Raw genomic sequence first — 24,449 nt, forward strand, 5'->3', positions numbered from 1 at the left:
TATCTATGTTCCTACCAAAGATCAACTTGCCGATATATTCACGAAGCCTCTTGATGAAGCAAGATTCTCTTATTTGAGGAATGAGCTAAATATCATTGATTCAAGGAGTATAGCTTGACCATCTTGCAAACACACCTTTGTCTCAAAACTTTATTTGGTTTAGATGTGGGCATGGAAATAGGGGAGTGCGGTTTAAATTATTGAGCTATCCCTCCCCCCGTAATGCCAACATTAAGAAATCATTCTCTTTATATCATATGTTGATATGTGAGCTTCAATGATGAGTAGTGGCTTGGACCCAAGATATATCTTCGCGGTGCCATGCCACAACACTCATATATGGTGACCTAGGCCACCACACTCTTCTTTGTGAAGAGTTGGAGTTATTTGGATCTTATCGCCTTTTATTTGACAACTCCATGTTCTTATGGGAAATCACTCTAGTTTGGCCTTATTTGCTCATATCTTGCAAACTTGAGTGATCATGTACCATTAACAGTTTGTACCCTCTAAACCTAAGCCTACACTCTCCTATAAGCCACTTCCATCTTGCTCCTTTGTCATGTTTGGTAAAAACTTGGAGTTTGAGGTTTCTCGGTCGGATGATCTAGGTTGCCCCATCTTATTGGTAAATATGCATCTTATATGTGACGTGATATTTTATTGCATCACATATGGGTTCGCAAATAACCAACTAAAGATAGGCAGGATTTCCGGTGTTCTGGAATTTTCCAGAAAACCGGATAATCCGGCCCCCTGGCACCCCGGAATATCCGGCCGGGCCGGATTATCCGCCCCCACTTTGGGCCGGATTATCCGGCCTGGGCGATTTGCGGGAGGACTAAGGGAGGCCGCGGGGAGAACGGTTGCCACATCAATCAGTTCCCCCCACGCGCCCCCTTCTCCCTCCTCAAGCCGCCGGAGCTCCTCCTCCTCGCCGGAGACGCCTCGTCCGCTCCCTCTCGGAGTTTTTGGGTGGATCGGGTGCCTCTCCTCACTAGCTACCTTCTCCTCCAAGCGGCTTTCGCAATGGATGCGGGTATGACTCACAATCCCTAACCCTAGGTGTTGTGATTTGTATGTGCTATTTTCTTGGTGGAGATGGTGTCTAGTTGTTCCAAATCGTGTGTAGTATACTCCTCTTGCATGCTATGAGGCCGATGCTGGTCATAGACAAGTTTTTGATTGGAAGAACTGCAAGATTCGCGGGGCCGGATTATCCGGCCCCGCAAGCCCGGATTATCCGGCCGGCCGGATTATCCGCCCCCGGGGGACACCGGATTATCCGGCTCGGAGCTTCATCGCCGCTGCGGTTCTGTTTTAATCTATCGTGTCTAGACTTGTACCGACTTATAGTATGTTTCTAGAGTACATTACTTGTATCATACATGACTTATGAGCATTATCTTCTCTTTGCTATCCGTCTTTGCTATTCACAGGTCGTGTTTCTCGGGGTGCTCGGAGACGCCCAAGGGGTGATCGGTCAAGTGATGAGTTCGCGCCCAACGCTCCTCGCAAGTCCTCAGCATCTAGGCAGAAGAACAAGGCTTCAAGGGAAAACTACAAGACCATGGACCACTGTCTCTTATTCCGCTATCCGCATGAAGAACTGGTATGAAGACCTCCCAAGGGATGAAGAGACGAGAGGGCAGGAAATACTAGTGCATGGAGCAGGAGTTCATCTACAAGGACATTTATGAGCCCATGAAGAATCTGAGACCCATGCAAGCTATCGATGTGGACCTTCTGGCAGTCAACAACCATTTTGAAGATGCAATCTGGGTAGCTGGCAGGATGGGCTTGAAGGATATCATGAAGATTCAATGTGACTCAGGATGGGATTGGGTCGGGTCGACCCGCTGGGTCGCTGACCCGGCCCAAAAAATCAGGGCCAATGGGCCATGTGGGTCGGCCTTGAATGGGATTTGGGTCAGCAGGGCCGGCTTCGAATGACCCGCTGGGTCAGCCGGGTCGACCCGTATCATATCTCACGGCAGTTACAGTATTGTCGTTGCTCTCGATCTTACGACTTGAGGAAGTACTCTGTCGATGCATTGCACGATGTTTGTCGATGCATTGCAGGCTGACATGATTTGCCGGCAATACGTACACGTCGGAAGAAGAAATTTAAGCAAGCAAACAGGTCAATCATTGCTAGCTAGGTAGCAGCACTTGCGAACATACATTTTTTTATTTTTTTCTCCCACTGACATTCCTAAACTGATTTCATGCTAGGTAGAACTATTCCCGATCGATTTGTTTGCTAGGTAGGAGTACTCACGAACAATTAGTAGCTAAATCAAGTCTCCAACTCATTTCCCCTGTCTCACGGACATTGTAAAATAATATGGCTAGGCTTGATTTTATACACGCACATGATCATACAGAGATGTATGTACAATACACAGTTTAGAATTTGGGTCGACCCAAAATACCCATCGGGCCAATGGGGCCGCCGACTATTTTTCTTTGGGTCGGCCCATGGCCTTGCAAATCGGCCCTAGGGCCACAGGGGCCGGGTCCAAGGCTAGGTCCGGGTCGACCCATTCCCATCCTGAAATGTGACTATAGTCCAGAGTTGGTGAAGCAATTCTTTGCCACTTTGGCCATCCAGAAAGATGAGGACCGCACTATGGAATGGATGACTGGCTCCACTCCCTGTAGGGCCACCTTGCGCCGATTTGCTGGTATTTTGGAGTTCTGCGGAGAGGAGGTCGTCGTCTCCATGGACCACAGAGGACAGATAAGAGTGTGCTGTTTGATCTCTATACATCAGCTGGAAAAGTTGGTTCTTTCAAGGGGCTGCTTCCCATCTATGGTCAGTTACTCAGGTTCTTTCGGGCCACCATCTCTCCTAGTGGTGGTAACAATGATGCACTCCGGGGAACACTTGTGGATCTTATGCACCTCAGCTTTAGGTGTGCTCGTGATGTTAATGAGGAACGTAACTACACTATTGATGTCATGGACTTCATCTTCAATGAGATTCATGATGCCATGGTCTCCCGGACCACCATACCTTATGCACCATATATCCAGCTCCTCATCAACAACTCTGTGGCCTTGGGTGGTGAAGACTTGAGCGGGTACCCATTGATGAAGCACACTGTCAAGAAGGCTTACAAGCTTAAGCCAGCCTCCTCTGCTGCACCTGCACCTGACTCCTTCATGGGTGATGCTCGTTCTAGTGGTTTTGCTCCTGCTCGCCATCCTGACCTCCCGGCTATGAAGAAACAAGTGAGCAGGCTTAGTTGGTTTCAGCGTCACATCCTTTGCATGAACATTGAGATCCATAAGGAGAACTATGCGGCCAGCCGAGAGCGTTCTGAGATTAAGCATACTCAGGCGGTTATTCTGCACAAGCTCAGTGGTGAGCAAGGACCCCCACCTCGGCCTCCAGTTCACCCAGGTTACGGTGGGTGGCATTCCGCACGAGTTCCGTGGAGTGATCTTGATGATTGCATTCAAAGGTCCAACCTCACTCGCCGCTCTCCGGATGCCCCTGACACTGATGAAGAAGAAGAAGAAGAAGCGGCGTACCAGTCCGATGATGAAGATGGCTCCGAGTGATCTCCATGGGGCGAGTAGCATCGCGCTTGTCCCCTTTTTGGCGTCTCGATGCCAAAGGGGGAGAAGTGTTCCATTAGGAACTCTCTCGGGGATTTGCATGGTTTGGGCACAAGCATATGCGTTTATCACTCTTTTATTGCTTGTGTTTTCCCTCTTATTTGAACTATTTGGTTTGGTTGTGCTTTGTTTCAAACTATGTGCTATGTGGTGTGAGACATTGTTATGGTTTTCGGATTTCTATATGTTGAGATCAAGGCTATTATATTATGTGTGATGCTATATCTCCGTATTATATATCTACACATGGGTATGATTTCTAGCATCCTATCTCAACTTCATATATGTCTATGTCTCTTGTTAGAGCTCATGTTGGATACCTCTTGTGTTGAGGCACCTCGCTCCTATGTGTTGTGTATTTGTATTCAAATGCAAATTACTTATATGCACACATGTAGGGGGAGTGCCTCTATGTTTTGCCATCATGCTTGTCTCTATAGTGATTCTCTTGCAAATACGTATATTGTCATCAAACACCAAAAAGGGGGAGATTGAAAGAACATCTCTCATATTATGTTTTGTGTGTTTGATGTCAATGTATGTGATACACTAATGTTTGTTTAAGTGGTACAGAGACTATATAGATACATTTTTATGTGTGTTGGATGTGGTCAGTTCTGTCAAAAAGAAGCAGCAAAAAGATCATCGGGCCGGATAATCCGGGCCGGATATTTCCAAAATATCCGGCCCCCAGTTTTCGGCTAAGGATTTGAAGTTTTGTGGCTCAGTATGCTTCTGGATAGGGGCCGGACATTTGCCCGGATATTGTCCCGGTTTTTTCCCAATGCCGGATTATCCGGACCGGACATTTCCGAAATATCCGCCCCCCTCGAAAATGGCTAAGGACCTGAAGAAAAGCAAGTCTGGATAGAGGCCGGATATTTGGCCGGACATTCTCCCGGTTTTGTACCTGAGGCCGGATTATCCGGGGGGGGCAGATTATCCGGCCCTTACTTAGGCCGAAATATCCGGCCCCCCGGAAGCCCGAACGGCTGGATTTTGGGGAGGGGTATTTATACCCCTCTTCTTCTTCCTTCCTCCTTTGCTCAATCATTGCAAGAAAAATCCGCCAAGCTTCACCACCATTAGAGCCACCACAAGAACACAAGATTTGCAAGATCTCCTTCCTCCCCCAACCAAAGCTCTTGATCTTTGGAGATTCGAAGGAGAAGACACCGATCTACATCCTCACCGAAGCGTTTTCCATTTCCCCCTCATTTGTTTGAGGGATCTCATGCTAGTGTTCCTATTTGGTTCCCTAGTTGATTTGTGTTGATGTGTTGTTGTTGATTGTTGTATTGTTACAGATTTGGGAGCCTCCAATTCGGTTGTGGATGTGTGCCCCAAGAACCTTGTAAAGGCCCGGTTTCCGCCTCGAGGAAATCCCTTAGTGGAAGTGGGCTAGGCCTTCGTGGCGTTGCTCACTCGGAGATCCGAGTGAAGCCTTCGTGGCTGTTGGTTTGGCTTTCGTAGCAACCACACTCCTCCATACGTAGACGTACCTTCTTGCAAAGGAAGGGAACTACGGGAATCATCTCCGTGTCATCGCGTGCTCCACTCTCGGTTACATCTATCCTATTCTATCTCTTATATTGCGTAGCTATATCTTGCTTAGTTGCTTATCTTGTCATATAGGTAAATTCACTTAGTTGCATATATAGAGAATTAACCTTTGTGTCAAGCCTAAATTGAAAAAGAACTAAAAATTGGTTAGCACCTATTCACCCCCCCTCTAGGTGCGGCATACGATCCTTTCAGGTAGTACCATCCGAGCTATGCCGGTACCACCACAAGTCCACGGCCGGTAGTACCGCCCTGGGTACCACCCTTGGTACCGGCAAAGAGCACTTGCTCCCAGTAGCCTTGCGACGGTGGCCGGTACCACAGCCGGTACCATGGCCGGTGGTACCGCCCCGGAATGGTCGGTGGTACCGGCCTCCCCCTCCCGCGGCAGCCACGCTCCCCCGTGCTGCCACATCGACCACGGTCGGTAGTACCGGCCCAGCCAGGCCAAGCCCAACAGGCAGATTTCCTGCCCTACCTTTTTAAGCCCCGATATTTTCTCTCTCTCAAGTCGCTTCTTCCTCTCTCACACACTTGCTCTCCTCCATTGCTAATCTTTTGAGAGCTCTCTCTCACTCAAATCCCTCCATGATTCTTGCTCAAATTTGAGAAAAAAGAGAGAGGAGATCTAGATCTATATTTGCACCAATCAAATCCCCCCTCTTTGTGAGGGAATATCTAGATCTAGATCTTGGAGAGAAATTTTGTGTTCCTCTTCTTATTTTGTTCTTCCTCTCTTATTCCCCTAATAGTTTTAATAGCTTTGTTGGAATTTGAGAGTGAAGGATTTGGGCATCTTTGTGGTGTTCTAGCCATTGCATTTAGTGCATCAATTTGACTTCTCCGCGGTGATACGTGGAGGTGAAAGTTCGTGAGATAATCACTTCGGGAGTTTGTTCCCGGAGTTTGTTCCTCTTGGGTCGTTGGACCCTAGACGGCTTAGTGGTCTTTTGTGGTGTTCTTGAGAACTCCACAAGTTGTGGAGTTCTTCAACGGCAAGACCTTTGTGGAAATTTATTGGAAGCCCCCAATTAAGTTGTGGAGATAACCCCAAGGTTTGTGCAGGTTCGGTGACCACCCTAAGGTTCCATAGTGGATCAAGGTCTTCCCCTTTGGTGGGAAGGGTCGAGGAGCATACGGTGAGGCGTTCGTGGCGTTTGGAGTGCTTTGTCCTCCACACCGCTCCAATGGAGACTAGCACTCGCAAGAGTGTGAACTTTGAGATACATCGTCGTCTCCGCGTCACCTCGGTTATTCCTATACCCGAGCTATATACTTATGCACTTTACTTTGTGATAGCCTTCGTGCTTGAAGTTATACATCTTTCTATCACATATTTGCTTATATTGCTTAGCATAAATTGTTGGTGCGGTGCACATAGGTGAACCTTAGTTATATATGTTTTGTGCTTGACAAATTAAACGCTAGTTTCATTCCGCATTTGTTAGGCCATACTCGTAAAAGTTTTAAACAACCTATTCACCCCCCTCTAGGCGGCATATGTGTTCTTTTAGGGACGCCGACGCAAAATGAAAAATGGGAACATGTCGGCGCCGAGCCGTGCACCCCATAGGCGCGCCCAATACAATTTCATACAAAAACTCAATTCGGCTCCCGGGTGCGTATGCTCCCGCTACGAAAAAAAAATATTTCAAAATGTTGAATTTTTTTCCCAAAAATTTCTACATATACATCACCATAATATATGTGTGTTTGTGAAGTTCCGCGAAAAAACGATAATTTTTATGGTCTATGTAAAAAAGAGAAAATTTATCTTGTGAAAAATATCATTTTTAGTTCTGAATTTTGTCTTTTTTACACACGCCATACGGCAAGTCTATTTTCAATGAAACGATTTTGTAAGCGCATAGCACGTGAAGACGTACTTGCAAATTTTTTGTTTTAATTTTTTGACATTTCAAAATATGTCTAAAATGCATTTCAAATTAAAGAGAGCATATGCTCCCATGTGCCAAAACATCACTCCCAATTTAACATATAATTAAAATTTAAACAACAAATAAAATGTGATAATTTATTACAACTTAAATAAATGCTGGACATAATTCAAAAAGTTCAACATAGCACACAAACAAGTTAGGTTCATCAGTCCACACAAATTTAAAAGTTAAATCACAATGACAAAGAAATAAACAAACTAGATGCCGCCTTTGAGGATCCACAAATGCTTCATCACATCATCTTGCAGTTGGTGATGAGTGTTGGAGTCTCAGACTTCTTGGCGTCTGGCGATAAAAGCAGCAAATGCGGGAGGCACATTATGATCAACATCTGCTAGAGGACCCATCCGTTCATATGGTTCAGTGTCAAACACTGGTCGCTCTCCATGATCATGTTGTGTATTATGACACAAGCAGTCATGACCTCCCACATTTGCTCTTTGGACCATGTAAGAGCAGAGTAGCGGACAATGACACGCCGAATGCCCTCTCCACATCCTTTCTGGCAGCCTCCTGCATTTGAGCAAACCAAGCTTTCTTCCCTCCGGGTACATGGTTCGAGATTGTTTTCACAAATGTTGACCATCTTGGATAGAGCCATCTGCAAGATAGTAGCCTTTGTCATATTGGTGGCCATTGATCTTAAACTGCACCGGGGCATTGCCTTCGACAAGCTTCTGGAACACATTGGAGCACTGCATCACATTGATATCATTGTGTGATCCTGCCATGCCAAAAAACGCATGCCAAATTCACAGGTCATGGTCAGCCACTGCCTCAAGCACCACACTACATGCACCCTTTTGTCCCTTATACATACCCTGGTGTGCAAATGGACAGTTCTTCCATGCCCAGTGCATACAACCGATGCTGTCAAACATCCTAGGAAAACCTCTCTCTGCATTTTGTGCCAATATCCGAGTTGTGTCTGCTGCATTGGGTGTGCGCAGATAGGTCTTTCCAAACACCGTCACAATTGGCCTGCATATTCTATACATGCAATCAATGCCCGTGGACTCTACCATGCGCAGATAGTCATCTTGTGTATCACCTGTAATTCCATAGGCAAGCATTCGAAGAGCCACCGTGCATTTCTGAATTGTCAAGAAACCAAGCTCACCGACGGCGTCTCTCTCCAGTTTGAAGTAGTCGATCTCCCTCAAATTCTCGACTATCTTCAAGAAGAGCTTCCTAATCATTCGGAAACGACGGTGGAATATGGCATCTCCGTGCAATGGATCTCGATGAAGTAGTCGGCGTAGAGCATGCAGTAGCCTTTCATCCTCTGCCTTAGATTGCTCTTGCGACGCCCTTGCGGGGAGCCACCAATGGTCGGCTTGTCCTCCTCGGCGATCATGGCCAAGAGGGAGATGAGGATCGCCTGATGTTCGTCGTCTGCAGCGGCGTCCCTAGTAGCAGCCGCGACAACGAGCTCCTTGCCCATGAGCGCGGCATGACGTCCTCATCGTCTGAGTCCATCTCCTTGGCAAATAGCCGAACACCTCGCGTGCAAGGTGAGAGCATGGTGGGGATGGAGGTAGCAGTGGTGGTGGGAGAGGGTGAACGGCGACGGTGGGAATGGCCGGCGAGGTGGTGAGGGTTGCGGCGGATTATATGCGGCGGTTGAGTGGGTTCCTACCGGCGGCAATGGACCGTCGCGGCAGCGATAGTGGTAGCGAGGCCAAAAGGAGAAAAATATTTGTGCTTTTTGGCTCTGGTCGCCGACAGGGCTGGTCCGCAGTGTTTTCACGCCACGCCGGTGCCCCGCTATCCCCCATGTAGATTGAGTTCGGTCTGGAGGCGTCGGACGGAGAATTGGACCTCGCCGGCAGAAAAACAAATTTGAGGTTTTTGCGCCGGCGCCTTCCAATCCTCTATTAGGGACTTTTGGAAGGGCGAGTGGAGATGCTCTCAGCATAGTGAAACTTTTCAAATCCTCCGGCTTTTTTTTTCGAACTTTTCTATAGAACTATGTACTTCAAAGTTCAAACCGGCATTTTCCAAACTGCACTGCTGCGACATTCGAACACGTATCTATCTATTCGAATCTAGGGGTGATTTCCTTCTTCTAAGAGCAGGTCTAACAGACCCCCTAAACCACGTCGGACTTGTATAATTCCGGCGGTATACGGGGTGCGGGCGAAAATGGCCGTCTAGCAGGCCCCCTAAACGGTTCACCCCGTATCTGAAATATACAGGGCCACGGGAATTTTCTCCCTCGCCCCTTACTTATAGAGGGTGGAGGGGCTTGTAGGGGGTGAAAACTGCACTCTGCACCACCGGACCTCGCCGCGCCGCCGCCAAACAAACTCCACTCCGGCGACCAATTCCAGCCAACGAGCTCTAAATTCTATCAAATCTCTACCAATTTCTTTCAACCCTTCAAGATTTCTATCAAATAATGAAAAAACTAGATGAATTTTGAAGCAAAATTCGGTGTTCTCTCACTCGGGGCGGAGCTGGTGGCGCTGGGGAGGATGGCGCCGGGCTGGCGCCCAAGGGACGCGACTCGGACGACGACGAGGATGACGGAGCGGAGACGGCCGCGTCCGTGCGGGATCTGCTCGACCCGCCGGCCGCAGAGGACCCGTTCCGGATCGGGCGGCGCTCGACGCGGAGGCGCCTCTGCGGGCGCACGGGACCGCGTTCCGGCGCGCGGTGATGCGGCGGGCCGCGCGCCGCCGGGTACGACGCCGGCGTGTGCGGGTCGCGGCCGGGAGGCCTCCGGCGGCCTCACGGCCGGGACGTACGAGTACCTCGACGTGGTCGTGCCGGCCGCAAAGGGCACGAAGATAACCGCCGCCAGGTACATTGTGGACGCGGACTTCCGGGCCGGGCTGGAAGTGGCTCGGGCCTCGGGGCGGCATGTCCGGTGGTGCGGGGCGGCAGGTCCGGTGGGGCGGTAGGTCCGGCGGCGGGGCTGCAGCGCCAAGAGATGAAAAAAGAAGCATATTCCTCTTTTACAGTTTTCGTATACGGGGACTGCTAGACGGGAGGCGTTTTTGTCCGGTTAAAAGTACTCGCGTTTTATATACAGGGCCCTCTACACGTGTTTTACGGGGCGGAAATTTAGGGGGTCTGTTAGACATGCTCTAACTCTTGCTTGCCCCTCTCCTGTTTCCCCTTCCGCCGCCGCCGCTGTCCTCCGCTGTGGCTGATGCTGCCACGATGGATCCCTGCCGCCTGCCACCAGCGAAGGCTGCTGGCCAGGCTGCCCTCACGCGCTTATTCCCGTGGGAGGGTGTTCGACGCAGCGGCGCGGGACGGCGAACTTCGGGTGTTCGTTGTCGCCGGCGAGGTCTCCGGCGATTCGCTCGCTTCGCGCCTCATGGCGTCCCTCAGGAAGCTCTCACCCGTACCCGTCCGTTTCGCCGGTGTTGGCGGGTCTGGTTTAACTCCTCTTCCTACATTTTTGGTTCAGTTATTTATGCTAGCAAAGTATTGGTGCATTGTACAGTTACAAATCTTCATTTCACATAAGGACTTCATGGTAGTTGTTATGCAAGAAATGTTTCATACAATAGCTAATTGGACTTGAACGAAAATGGGAGGAGGATTTAGCTGAGGATTGGTTATCTATTCCCTCTCAAAAGTGTTCAAATCTTCAGCTTACGTGCTGTTCATACGATTAGGTTCCATCTATAGTTGTGTTTGTGTACACATTTGAAACATCAAGTCCGTGGGGAGGAAGAGGGAAAGTCCCAGTGAGTATTTTGTTAGGTGTCCAATTTTTAGTCGAGTGACAGGAGCAGGGAGTTCTGTTTTTTTTATATATATATAATTCCTGTATTGGTTCTCCTTAGGCATAGATTCATCGGTTTCAGAAGAATTAAGGACGATATCCCACTCTTTCTGTTTTGAAGTTGATATGTCAACATTGGAGAGGATTTGTAGCAAAGAAAGATAACTGGGGGATAAATGGTTGTCTGACACACTTGAGAAGACAGAAAACATAATACTCCCAAAACTTGGATGGTGGGACGGAGGGAGTAGTTCTCTTCTCTCCATTACAGGATGTAATGAAGAAGAAACAGCACATGTGAATACAGCAAACATAACATCAGAGTCGCTGTAATTTTTTATCCTTCTTTGTATCTTCATCAGAAGAAAACAAAATGGAGGACCAATTGTTGTGGAGTTATCATTATCAGACAGTTATCCTTGAGATTATTGATCTATGTACATGTTTCTTAATCAAATGTCAGTGGGTTGATGTTTGCAGCCAGCTGCTACTTTGTGTTCTATCTGTTTGGACGCAATTTCGTGTGCTCAGCATATCCGTGCATTAATCAGCTTGGCACTGTTGCTGCATCACATACTTATCCACATATACGATTTGATCCAAACCTGATTCCAACTTGGATCACACATTTGCTGTAAGCTCAATTGTTCATTTACTTGCTCAATAAACATATTTTTGTTGATGCAGGCAATTAATGTGCAAGGAAGGCCTGCAATCACTTTTTCCAATGGAAGAAATTGCCATAATGGGTTTGTGGGAACTGCTTCCACACATATATAATATCAAGGTTCATCTCTGGTGTGTCTCATGTTCTGCTTTCTGTTTGTGTGCGCTTGAATGATGATTATACTCATTTTAGTTTTACAGAGGAAGATCGTGGATACTGTAGATGCTGCTATATTATTTCGGCCTCATGCTATAGTTACCATTGATTCAAAGGGGTTCTCATTTCGCCTTTTGCAGCAATTAAAATGTAAGGTTTTCAGTGGAAGCATTTTATACCATACCATAATTTCATTCAAACAACCAAATTTACATTTATTTTCCATGAGCAAACCTGGTAAGGTATTTCTGCTGTCCAGGTAGATACAATCAAAAGGCCGATAGTCCTCTACATGTCCATTATGTTGCACCATCATTCTGGGCCTGGAAAGGTGGTGAAAGCAGGCTCTCGAAGTTGCGTGATTTTGTGGACCATATGTTGTGTATCCTTCCATTTGAAGAGGAAATTTGCAGGTTAAATGGGTTGCCTGCTACATACGTTGGTCATCCATTATTGGACGATGCTGCTGGCTTGAATGTGGTAAGGGCTATACGTAAAGAATTAGTGTGGTTGGAATTGTGTGGCTTTGTTTTGACATCAATGCAATCAACCTGATACTGGACTGAAGATTTTTCTGTCCAAAACTCTACCCATCGCACACAAACACATATACTTACTCTATGTTCGTCTCCTTGTCAGATGTCTCATTAAGATCTGTTGCATAATGACCTTCTACTTGCTACAGTGAATGATACATCGACAGTTCATATGAAGAACAACATGGTCAAATATCTCTCTATAAAACTGATATCTATTAGCTATTTAATTTCTAGTACCACTTCATAGGAGTAATGTCGAAGTTCACTTGTCACTGTCATTGATGGATAATAAGGTCTATATCCTTTGCCAAGAAGGTGGCTCATATCCATTAGGAGTGGGAGAATGAACTCTTATAGTAATCCTGCTCAGGGGTCATACTCACTTTCAAATAGGATGGGTGGGAGACTGAAATCCAAGGAGCCAAAATTTCATCCAAAGCATGGTAAAAGTAATTAGGGGCACACAAGAGGGTTGAGGCTAGGTCATGCTTAGCACTAGTTTTTTTGTATATGAGAAAAATGTTTGAGAGGGTTTTGAGAGAGTGGTGTTCCCTTGCATCTTTTGAGATTGTGCATAAAAATTGCTATGCTGAGAATGATGTTGACATGGAGTAACTACTAATGGTTGTCTAACTTGTCTTGTTTTCTACAAGTGACTAAATTGTTCCATTTCTCAAACTAAGCATTTTGATCTGATCTGCTGAAATTGCTTATATCGGGTAAATGAATCACTAAGACTAGTCATTTTCAGTTGTGTATACCTTATGTGTACCAAAATTTCCTAGGACCCAGAGTTACCTTCTGACAAGTCCGTGCATCAACGAAGTGCTGAAGCTTTTCGGCTGGAGTATGGACTGTCCCCAGGTAATTAAATGTGTCATTCATTATGCGCACAATACTATATTGTCAATCGTTATGCAAACGATGGTTTTCCATTTTTGTGGTTTTCTTCCCCATTTATCAAATTTGTGTATGTGTTGATTATTGCAGTGGTTTAATCACATGGTATTAAAATATGTTTATCGATGCATTCCTCTGAATTATCATCAAGGAGACATACAACATGAAAATTCTTACAGTTTGGTTGCCAATAATTTATGGGAAGGCATGCTCTTTCATATGATGATAATGGATCTTGGAATAACAAAGAACCATATACTGTTTACCAAAAACTAATAGCAAAGGTCCATGTCTACCAGTAGAGCATCAAATGTACAGACCACCACTCTGGCAGCTATTAATTTACATTTAAATGTTGGCATACTTGCACACTATCAATCCTTAAGTACCAACTGCCACTGCCGGCTGAGTCACTATATAGGCAGATTTGTTTTACATGAGATGCAAAGCAAATGGAAGGCCAAAACTCTTAGCACCTATCCTTATCTTGTGATGGCATTTAAAATTTTGACCTAAAATTTGTGATCTGGTGAAACAAGGAACATATGGGCAACGCTAAAAAGGAAACTACATAGAACTAGGAGATGATGATATGGTCAACTCTGTTATCGTTATATTATTGCTGTGATCAACATTTTATTTTTGTTTTACACAATGCAAGGATTCCATTCTAGCAAGACATCATATCTGGATTTTGTGTTCGGGTTTACAAGCTGTTAGTTTGTTCACCTCTTTGTAACTGTGCCAGGGTTTCTCACTAGGGAAAATCTTAATATGCACGTGACTGTTGTGCTATTAATGCATGTGTCTATTTCCTAATGAGAAATACTCCTTTGATAGATGCCACAATCTTAACCATGCTGCCTGGAAGCAGGATGCAGGAAGTAGCTCGCATGCTTCCAATCTTCTTGCGAACTGTGCAACATCTAAGTCATACATTAAATGAACTTTCACTAGTCATCCCAGTTGCTCCGCATCGGGACGTGAAGACTTATGTTGAGAATGTAGTTCGATCAGTGCCATTTCCAGTGGTACTGATACCTGGGGGGTCCCTCGAGAAAAGATATGGTGCATTCAATGTAAGCTCACTTCTCTTTTAAATTTACACGACTCTAATTCTCATGCACCACATTCATCTTTTGGATATCATCAATTGGAATGCTGATAATGTTTTCAGTCATTTGGTGGATCTGAAGACTGAAGGCATTTCAAAGCACCATACCATGCTAACATGTAAAACATGAATTACTACTTGTTCCAAAAGGATGCATTTTTTGTGTGGGGAAAAGGGATGCATGTTACTGTGTTTCTGTACAGTTGTCCTGTGCCCATAGCCCCCAAAATATTTTTTGAGGGATTCAACGTGTATTCATATCTTGTCATTGGGCTATATAGGATCAAAATCTTTATGAAGAGAAATTTGAAGTACCGTTGATTGCATTATCCATTGGATTCTCCCACTATGCTATAACTTTTTTTGTAGGAAAGGTATGAAATGATTCTGTATGATCTATCAACAATTAGATTAGTTATACACAAAAAAGATTTTCCAGGTGTCGATTCTTTGTTTTCTAGACAAAACATTATTCTATGGTTGGTATTTGGTAATGTTAAGGCTCCTCTGTTACATCTCAAACCGACTAACCTTTTGTAGCAAAGTGTACAACGAAGAGAGCTAAATGTGAAATGGATCATGTTGATTAATTTTTAGTATGTGAAACTTAAAGCAGTCAAGTCTGATTTTGCAAATAGTCAACAGGGGACTTCATTGTTGATATAGTTACTTGCTAGGTGCTGCAGGCCTGCAACCAATTTGATTGTACATTCAGCATTCTGTGAGTGGACTAAGAAAGTATTGCTTCTTTTATGGCAGGCTAGTAAAGCAGCACTATGTACTTCGGGAACAGCCGTCATGGAACTCATGCTAGCAAAGCTACCCTGTGTAGTGGCCTACCAAGCTCATTTCATCACTGAGTGCTTCATCCACCTGAGGAAAAAGATTAACTTTATTTCTTTGCCCAACATTCTTTTGAACTCTCCGGTTGTACCTGAGATCCTTTTTCGAGCTTGTACAGATAAAAAACTAGCTGCAAAATTAAGGTAACTTCTGTCTAAACTATTCCTTTTTCTTTCAATAGTACAACTGGAGCTTCTAGTTATGTTGGATATTCTCGACTAAGCCCCAATTAATTGTTTATTCGAGCTACTGAACTTGCTGAGAACATTCTAATTAGCCTAAAGATGCAGTACTGACTAGATATTTTGTAGATAACTAAATCAGAAGTTCTAATAGTTCAAAAGCTGGTGTTGCAGCCATACCACATCCTGATTACGTCACTCCAAGTTCTAGCGGGTACCAGCTTGTTTAGGCCAATATAACTTTGTGGGCATAGTATTAGTTGTACACGCAAGACAGATGCACATCCGTTAGTTCTTGATTGATGGCAGCCAGTAGGATATGCTTACTGAGCTCATTTAGTTCACGTGGTCAACCATATTTAAGTAGGGATTACACATTTGCCCAGTTACCCATGGTCTGAAAACCCTAAAGGAGGTGAGTGTCTTCCTGTTTTTGTGCCTGTGGTATGTTTCTCACGCAAAATCGTGCCGGGTGGATGTTCATCTTCCACTTCCACCCCACATGAGCCACATACATTCACGGTTTTGCTGTATACTACTGGTATACTTGTAGTTTGGAAGTGTTAGACCTAACAGAATGCCAATAACTGATCAGGTTTCGTACATGAATACAGTAATTCAAGGGTAGTATCGATAGGACAGTAGGTGGGGCAATACGATAAATTCATGTGCCTAAGTCTTCCCTGCTAGTTTATTGCTAAACTGGTTTCTATTGCTTTTCTTGAGGGTGTGCTATATTTGTTTTGACTTTTTAGCAATACTCTTTCGGCATTTTACATTCTGAATTGGACCTCATCATATGCTATCTCATTTTGATCGGCCAGCGAGGTAATATTTGACGACGAGGTCCGTCAGCTGCAAGTTGGATCAGCTGAACGAGTGCTCCAGGTTCTCTACAAACCAATCGAGCAACGAGGCAATTTATTTGCGGAGGAGCTGGGCGACTCGAGCTTATCACCAAATGTTTACTCCCCCAGCATGATCGCGGCGTTAACGGTGCTTTATATAGACAAAAACCGGCGGATGGTGCAGAATTGAGCGGACTTATCAGTGGTGGATAAATGTTTCGTCTGTGACTGGACTTGCTCAGTGTCAGATAAATATGTTTCATCTGGCAGGGTGGTCGCTGTCGCATGCATTCTCTTCTCCATCTATCGGCTCCATTGAAAATTAGTTTGTTGACGGATTCTATTGGCTCAATGTATGGTTGGTCCACAATTGGAGGAGCAAAGCAGTTAAGCAAATGTTTAGGTAAATCTTCCCGTGCTGAGCTGCTGTAGGGGTCAGGTCAGCATCGCACTATCACTGTAGAAACTGGAAACAGATGTCTCCTGGTGGGTCTTAAGTCATTCAGTTTGAATGTTTGGTGAAAGAGACTGCCATGCCTAGAACGTCGGGGAACAAAGTAAACGTGATACAGCTATTATGTATTTATTCAGCATCTGCGACTCTAAAAGTCTAAATCTGACCATTTTGACGATTTCACTACTACTGCACCTCTTTATTAGGAAGGAAAACACTAGCAATCACCCGGGGGATCGCTCGCTTCCTTCCTCCGCATCGCGAGCTGTGACACGCGTCCGCGTGCGTGGTCAACGTGGGTGGGCCCCACCCAAAGCTTATCCTGACGTTCTCTTCTACCTAGCGTCGTCTAGTACTACTACTTCCGATTCCCCAACCAAAATACGCCGCTCCTCTCAATCGCACCGGCACGGCCACCACCGCCGATATACCGTGTCCTCTTCTCTCCCGCGAGTGCGGCGCCGGCCTCCACCACCTCGAGCGCGCCGCCCCCCTCCACCACCTCGAGCGCGCCGCCCCCAATCCCTACCTCTCCTGCCTCCTCAAATGTTGCTGCAAGCGGTGGCGCCATTGATATATGTCAGGCCGTCGGCCTTTTGCTGCGAATCCCGCCGCTTCCCCGCGCTCATCTCGTCTAGATAGTCGCCGCCATGGAAAAGCTGCGGAGATGGGCGGTTGGAAGAGGCTCTTGCTGCAAGGGGCGGCCGACCTTGCCCTGCTGCAAAGGATTGGCTGCGCGGATCCTGTGTCCCGCCGCCGAGGGCACATGAGGCTCCTACCTTTGTGGCGCCACCGGCGGCGGCCGTTCGCAGACAACTGCGGAGGCCGTTGGTAGCAGCGGTGGTCGCTGTTTGTAGCAGACGCGGAGGTCGTGGTTAGCAGCGGCGGCGGCGTCCGGCCGTGCTACAATTGGCGGCCGGTAGTAGCAACCACGGAGGCCATGGGTAGCGGCGGCGGCGGCCATTCGCAGCAACGGCGGCGGCCGTGGGTAGCAGCGCCGGCGACACCCAACCTTGCTACAATCGGCGGTTGATAGTAGCAGCGGCGACGACCGTTCGCAGCAACGGCGGAGGCCGTGGGTAGCAACAATGGACACCGTTTGCAGCAACGGCGGAGGCTATGGATAGCTGCGGCGGCGGCCATTTGCAGCAACGGCAGTGGCCGTGGGTAGCAGCGGCGGCAGCCATGGGTAGCAGCGGCGGCAGCCATGGGTAGCAGCAGTGGGCGACGTTTGCAGCAGCGATGGAGGCTGTGGGTAGCAGCTGCGGCGGCGACGGCCTCGACCGGGCGTTGCTCCAATGGCACGGCCTCCTTTGTGCCAGTGGCTGCCGTGGTTGCTCCCAGGCACATCGGGGCGGCTACCAGCGGCGGAGCACCGCCGGCGTGCACGAATGGGGGAGGCAGAGCGGTGGAGAGGGCTTCTGCATCGACGACGGCACTTTCAAAGTTCTCCGGTGACTCACTCCCGGCTTCTCCGGCGAATCCGCTTTGGGCTTCTCCGACGACGCCGCCACCAGCAGATGGACCAGTTGCGGGCAGCAGAGTCCAGTTCGTGGACGAAGGCGACGAGTGTTTTTTCTTTATTTTTCTACTGGTGGAAGCGGTGTCCACGTTGTACGGTTCTGCGGCCGACGACCCGGGGGATCGGAGGATTTGATCCCCCGGGGGACGCTCAGCACTGTCCGCGAAGGTTTTCTGATGTTTGTAATCGATGAAGTGCATCCTGGGTAGTGGGTAGTGTAATGTACTGCGTCAACTCTGTCCATTGAGGCGTAGAGCAGCTAGAGGAAACTCTGTCCGTAGAGGATCCTGGGCCAGCGACGTAAAACATGGATGTCACGGCTGAGCTCACGTAGACTGTGGGCCACGAGATGGGCGAATCTTCCATGGAAAGTAATGTCAAAATGTTTGTTTTTCGAAATGAATGCTTTTATGAAGGATATTCGTCGCCATGTCATGGGTACGTCTTCATCGATTCCTTCACTAGGAATTGTTCTGGATGAACGGTGAACGGTCTATCCAAAACTTGTGTGGCCTTTCGAACTTTGGGGAATTTCACATCAGTCTAGAATGCTCATTACTGTACAGTTGACGATATTCGTAGACACATCACACACAACACCGAAGCATAAACTCGCACCGTAGCGATTAGGGAGTTCAATGTACGTCCTGATGGGCTGATGCACTTAAAACTAAGAAAGCGAACCGGCGGCAAACACAGCTAAGCAAACGGCCGGCGAGCGAACGCGCGCGCGCACGGGATGGCATGGAGCGACGATTCGCGTCGCCCCCACCGCGCGCGCGTGTCTCCGCCTAATTCGCCGCGCGGCCACGGTGCGCGTCCGCGGCTCGGGCGGGCGGGAAGTTGAGCAGCGCCTTGGAGCCCCGGAAGCGGAGCGCGGCGGTGTCGTAGGCGGCGGCGGCCTCCTCGGCGGTGCCGAAGGTGCCGAGCCAGATGCGCGCGCCGTTCCGCGACGGGTCCCGGATCTCCGCCGCGTACTTGCCCCACGGCCGCCGCCTCACCCCGCGGTAGTGCCGCTCCGCCGCGGCCGTGCCGCCCTTGGCAGCGATCGTGGCGGCGAGATCATCATCAGCGGCGACGGCCTCTGCTGCCAACTTGGGCGGGGGAGACGAGGGGGGCGCGGCGGCCACGGCCATGGCGGAGGCCTCGCGGAGGACGTCGTAGAGGAGCATGTCGAGGGAGTCGTTCTCGTTGAGGGGGAGGTAGGCGAGCGTCACGTCCATGCCCGCGCCCGCGACGGCAGCGCCGGAGGGAGGCGTGGGCGTGGGAAGGTGGTCGGCGCCGAGCGAGTGAAACATCTCTCTGATTTTTGCAGGTGTGGGGATGGAGGGTGGCTTGCTACGTACGCCCGGGGCGGGTAGTGTGAGTATTTAGCGCGGAGAAGGCTTCCCCGGCAAGACACTGTGGTTTTCTCTTGGAGCGCTGACGGAGCGAGGAGGACCGCGTGGGCTGTGTGTAGGCCAAGTGGGCAGCACAGCACGGGGCCCTCAATTCTTGGGGAGGAAGAAAGGCAAAGCGCACACGAGGGCCAAAAGAAACGTTGGAAAGTGAGCTGGGAAATAAAGCCAGCAGAGGCAGGGGCGTGGTTGGATTTGGCAGGTTCTCATTCGCAGTTATTGTCTTCCTGGATTTTCCTGATCTATTTTGGGTATCCCAGCTATATCTCAACTGAGATTTTCTTAAGTCTAAGTCACTTATAAAAAGGTGCTTGAGTTGCACTTTTCTGTTAAAAAAGTGCAATTGCACTTTTCTGTCAGAAATGTGCAACTGAACCGAGTTACACTTTTTTTTGAACTGCAGTTGCACTTTTCTGAGTCGACTGAGACTTAAGAAAATCTCAGTCAACTGAGACATAGACACACCCTATAATTTATGCCCGTTTAAGTCAGCCACGAACATAAAAGGTGGTCACTTGTCCGCATGCGTCTACCCTTTCTTCAGCGGCAGGGACGCATTTTTAACCGCAAGGATCTTGCCATGTATTAATTAGGGAATAGAGCACATGGGCCTGCCCCGCACCATTGGTCATTTTGTGTCAAACTGTTGGAACCTATTTTTTATCCACGCAGACGTAAACGAATGCTTTTGATCCGTTTATGTCGCCCCATTGGAGATGGCCTTTTTGAACGAGATTTCCCTTGATCCAAATCATCGATCATCGGAGCAGTGAGTGACAACGAGAAGGAGCGGCGTCTATCGAGCAACTGCCCGGCCCGGTAGTAGAATGTTCAGAATGGGTCGCAGTCGTGAACTGGTGTTGCTCCCTTCAAGAACTCGTGCTCTTCTCCAAGGGACATGGCAACTGTTCGTCTAATCGTCTGTTCTTGGATACCCGTGGTGGTGGACTTTTTTTTGAACAGGAGAAGGGTCCAGAGGACCCGAAGCTTCATTAACTCGGCAGGTTACAAGTACAAGCAGGACTCATAATAAAAAAAATACAAAATAGTCCTTGTTTTTTGCTAAAAGGACCTCGTGGAAATTTGGAAACGCGGTCAAGTCCTTCTCTGCCGATGCCATTGTTGACCTTACAGCGACGGCCACCTTCTCCACTCCGGGGACGAAACCACTTGGTGAGGAGGCGGTGATGTGTGCCGTGCTGAAGGCAGGAGATCCTCCGACAATGGAGGAAGAGGAATCCTTTGAGTAGCAACTTAGCAGGAGCGGAGTGGCCCCGTCGGCCGAAAGTAGTAGCGGCAGCGGATGCCGTCGCTTGGGAATCTCCGCGGGAGAAGCTTCGCCGTCTTCTCTGCTGCCTCCAGGTCCTTCCTCCTCCACGTCTTGGTCGCCACCACGGCTACCGAAACGGAGGGGAAAGGCAACATCCCGTGACAACACCACCTCGAGCCACCACCTTGTCGATGAAGAAAGAGAGAAGACGCGTTGCCTTCCCCCCTCGCCTCCACGGCCGGCCAGGACAAGCATCCACGCACAGTTGACCACGTCGCACCGTCTCTTGTTGCCTGGTGTGTGCTGAATTTTGACTTCGGGGCCTGGTATTCTTTCCGGTTCCAGTGTTCCACCATTTCTCGCTGAGACGCTTGGCCTCTCAAGATGAAAATTTTCCATCTCAGGTTGGGGTGGATGCGATCTAAAATTAGGAGTTTTTGACCGCCTTGTTATTTGAAGTATAGGCCATTTTTTCAAGTCTCCATATCTCTACTACTTAAAAAGAACGAACGTGTTTCCCCTTCTCCCCCTACTTTCGTCGTTCTTTTGGTCGTCCGTTCCACCAAAACAGGGAAAGTCTCACGCTCCAATCCAGCAATCAATCATTCAATATCACTCACGCTGCAATCCAGCACTTTGGTCGTCCTAACCTTCCTAGAATATCAACTCGCGGATTTAATCAGCCTGGGCCGCTTTAGGAATCATCATCCCAAGAATCACGCTATGGTAATCTCACAAATTACCTTCCTCAGGCATTTCGTCCTCCCACAAAATTTCATAAGACCATTTCGTCCTCCCACAAAACCACAAGATTGCAGAAAGTTTCCAAAATAAATGACGTGCACCCAAACTTCATGATTTCAGGCTACATAAATCCTATTAACACACCGCTGGAATTCACATATTTGAAAAATAGAATGGGAAGACTCCATAATTTCAGCCTACATATTTGGAAAATAAAATAGGACATCTCGGAAGATTCCATGATTTCAGCCTACATAAATCTCATTAATACATCACATCCACATATTTGGAAAATAAAATGGGACGCCCGGAGACAATTATCTCTCCTTTTGTTCCCCAAAAATCACCATCGCTTTGATCTCCCAGACTCCGAAACATCCCTGCCACATTGTGGCGGCGCTACACGAGCCTGTCGGTCGCCGTGGGCGAGTCTCTTCGGCACCGCCGCCTCGATCCTGCACGCGCCGTCGGCCGCCAAACACACGACCCTGCTCATCGCCGCCGCGCGAGTCTCCGCGACACCGCCGCCTCGATCCAGCATGCCGTCGTCCGCCACGAGCCAGTAAGCGATACCTTTCGAGCCTACCTGCCGATGTCGCGCGAGTCCCAACGGCGCCGCCGCATCGATCGTCAACGCCGTCGGTCTCCACGAGGCAGCACACGAGGCCGCCACGCGAGCCTATCCGCCTCTATGTACCGCAATATGCCGACCTGATCAGAGACCACGGCGGCTGATGGTAAATGTTTTCGCTACATTGACAAGCTCCAGAGATGCCTCCGATGACAACAAATTCGTTCTCACAGGTTGGTACCTCCATGCTCCTCAGATGCATTTCCGCCTCCATCCCCGTCCTCCTCCCCTCTGCCAGGCCATGCACGGAGCGTTGGGAGCGAGGAATCGCTCGCCAATTTCTAACTTCGTCAGGCCGATTTAACTTCAAACTCACGCTCTGCCTCGTCATTGTCGTCCCCTTCAAGTTCTACAGGTAGTACTCGTGGCCCTCGAATTCTTCTCGATCTGCATATTTGTGGATCCTAGAACGAAGATTGAATTCAAGCTCTAGATACTTGTAAGGGAGCATCCGTGCGTGGGTTGTATCGTTCTCAGGTAGGCCGTTGACACGGGATACATCCACACCCCACTCCAGATCGTATCCACGACATTCTAATAAGGTGAAGTCGATTGCTCTTCAAGTATTTGATTTAATGCCTCTATGGTGTATTTGTTGTTCTGTGTGACCATTGTGCAGCTTTGACTAATGAGGCTTTTATAATTGCTAAGGACATGGTCCAATACTGCTTTTGATTCACGTGAACGGAAGAACTTTGGGGCTGTGCATTGTAATGTTTCAGAATCTAACTGGGCTCGTAACCATGAGAGACATAATAATCTGCTCACCTAAATTTGCAAGGTACATAACAATCCTACCATTTTACATATGCTCTCTTCTGAATCGTTCATCTTTTTAATCAGGAAGCACCGCTATTATTTTGGGTAATCTGAATAGTTCATCTATCTATAATCGTTTCACACTAGCGTATAGTTTTACATATGCTATGCATAGATGGCGAGTATCACCACATGAGTATATCTGATAAACTTGGTCTACTCGGCAATTGAAGATATTTTGGGTTTATTTCTCAAGTGTGAGAACTACTTCTCTATTAAGATTATTTAATAGTTTGTGTCAGTTTTAGAGGAGTACATAGGCTTCCAATTAATTTATTGGACACTGATACTTTTGTAACATCTCAATTTTTACGATAGCCAGATGGGCAATCCTCTCCGAGGAACTCAAATCCTGAAATGGTGATCTTCTGGTAATCATGATTGTTACTTGAGTTGTCTTTATGATCTATATTATGGAATTCAGAAGTATCGGCTGGGGTGCTCTTTAGCTCGCGATCCTGTGTCACTTCCTCCTCTGGCTTCCTCGAGGAGGTCAGTGATACGTCTCCGACGTATCGATAATTTCTTATGTTCCATGCCACATTATTGATGATATCTACATGTTTTATGCATACTTTATGTCATATTTATGCGTTTTCCGGAACTAACCTATTGACGAGATGCCGAAGGGCCGATTCTTTGTTTTCTGTTGTTTTTGGTTCCAGAAATCCTACTAAGGAAATATTCTCGGAATCGGACGAAATCAACGCCCGGCATCCTATTTTTCCACGAAGCTTCCGGAACACCCGAGAGCCGCCGGAGGAGGGCCCTGTGGGCCCAGGACGACGAGGGTGGCGCGGCCCGGGCCTTGGCCGCGCCCCTAGTGTGTCGTCGCCTCGTTGACCTTCCGACGCCGCCTCTTCGCCTATTTAAAGGTCCCCGACCTAAAACCTCGAGACGGAAAAGCCACGGTACGAGAAACCTTCCGCAGCCGCCGCCACCGCGAAGCCAAGATCTGGGGGACAAGAGTCTCTGTTCCGGCACGCCGCCGGGACGGGGAAGTGCCCCCGGAAGGCTCCTCCATCGACACCACCGCCATCTTCATCAACGTTGCTGTCTCCCATTAGGAGGGAGTAGTTCTCCATCGAGGCTCGGGGCTGTACCGGTAGCTATGTGGTTCATCTCTCTCCTATGTGCTTCAATACAATAATCTCATGAGCTGCCTTACATGATTGAGATTCATATGATGATGCTTGTAATCTAGATGTCATTGTGCTAGTCAAGTGGGTTTTACTTATGTGATCTCCGGAGACTCCTTGTCCCACGTGTGTAAAGGTGACAAGTGTGTGCACCGTGTGGGTCTCTTAGGCTATATTTCACGTAATACTTATTCACCGTTATGAATGGCATAGTGAAGTGCTTATTTATATCTCTTTATGATTGCAATGTGTTTTGTATCACAATTTATCCGTGTGCTACTCTAGTGATGTTATTAAAGTAGTTTATTCCTCCCGCACGGTGTAATGGTGA

General features: G+C 47.9%; 1 protein-coding gene across 1 annotated transcript; it reads left to right on the forward strand.

Annotated features, from left to right (window-relative positions):
- The first annotated feature begins 10,308 nt into the window (after positions 1-10,308).
- On the forward strand, positions 10,309-16,765 carry LOC124661781 (probable lipid-A-disaccharide synthase, mitochondrial). Its single transcript, XM_047199667.1, has 8 exons — positions 10,309-10,535; positions 11,581-11,680; positions 11,761-11,866; positions 11,976-12,196; positions 13,041-13,119; positions 13,996-14,234; positions 15,029-15,255; positions 16,119-16,765. The coding sequence occupies exons 1-8, from the start codon at positions 10,309-10,311 to the stop codon at positions 16,330-16,332; spliced, it is 1,413 nt and encodes a 470-aa protein (XP_047055623.1). The 3' UTR covers positions 16,333-16,765.
- The last annotated feature ends 7,684 nt before the right edge of the window (positions 16,766-24,449 follow it).

Source organism: Lolium rigidum, chromosome 6 (genome assembly GCF_022539505.1).
Source record: "Lolium rigidum isolate FL_2022 chromosome 6, APGP_CSIRO_Lrig_0.1, whole genome shotgun sequence".
Lineage (NCBI taxonomy): Eukaryota > Viridiplantae > Streptophyta > Magnoliopsida > Poales > Poaceae > Lolium > Lolium rigidum.

Bases quoted from the DNA above. Each gene is read 5' to 3' on its own strand.
- LOC124661781 (XM_047199667.1), top strand. From the start codon at position 10,309: ATGCTGCCACGATGGATCCCTGCCGCCTGCCACCAGCGAAGGCTGCTG. The intron at 13,120-13,995 runs GTAATTAAATGT...CTCCTTTGATAG, and splicing joins GGAGTATGGACTGTCCCCAG to ATGCCACAATCTTAACCATG. The intron at 15,256-16,118 runs GTAACTTCTGTC...TTGATCGGCCAG, and splicing joins AAACTAGCTGCAAAATTAAG to CGAGGTAATATTTGACGACG.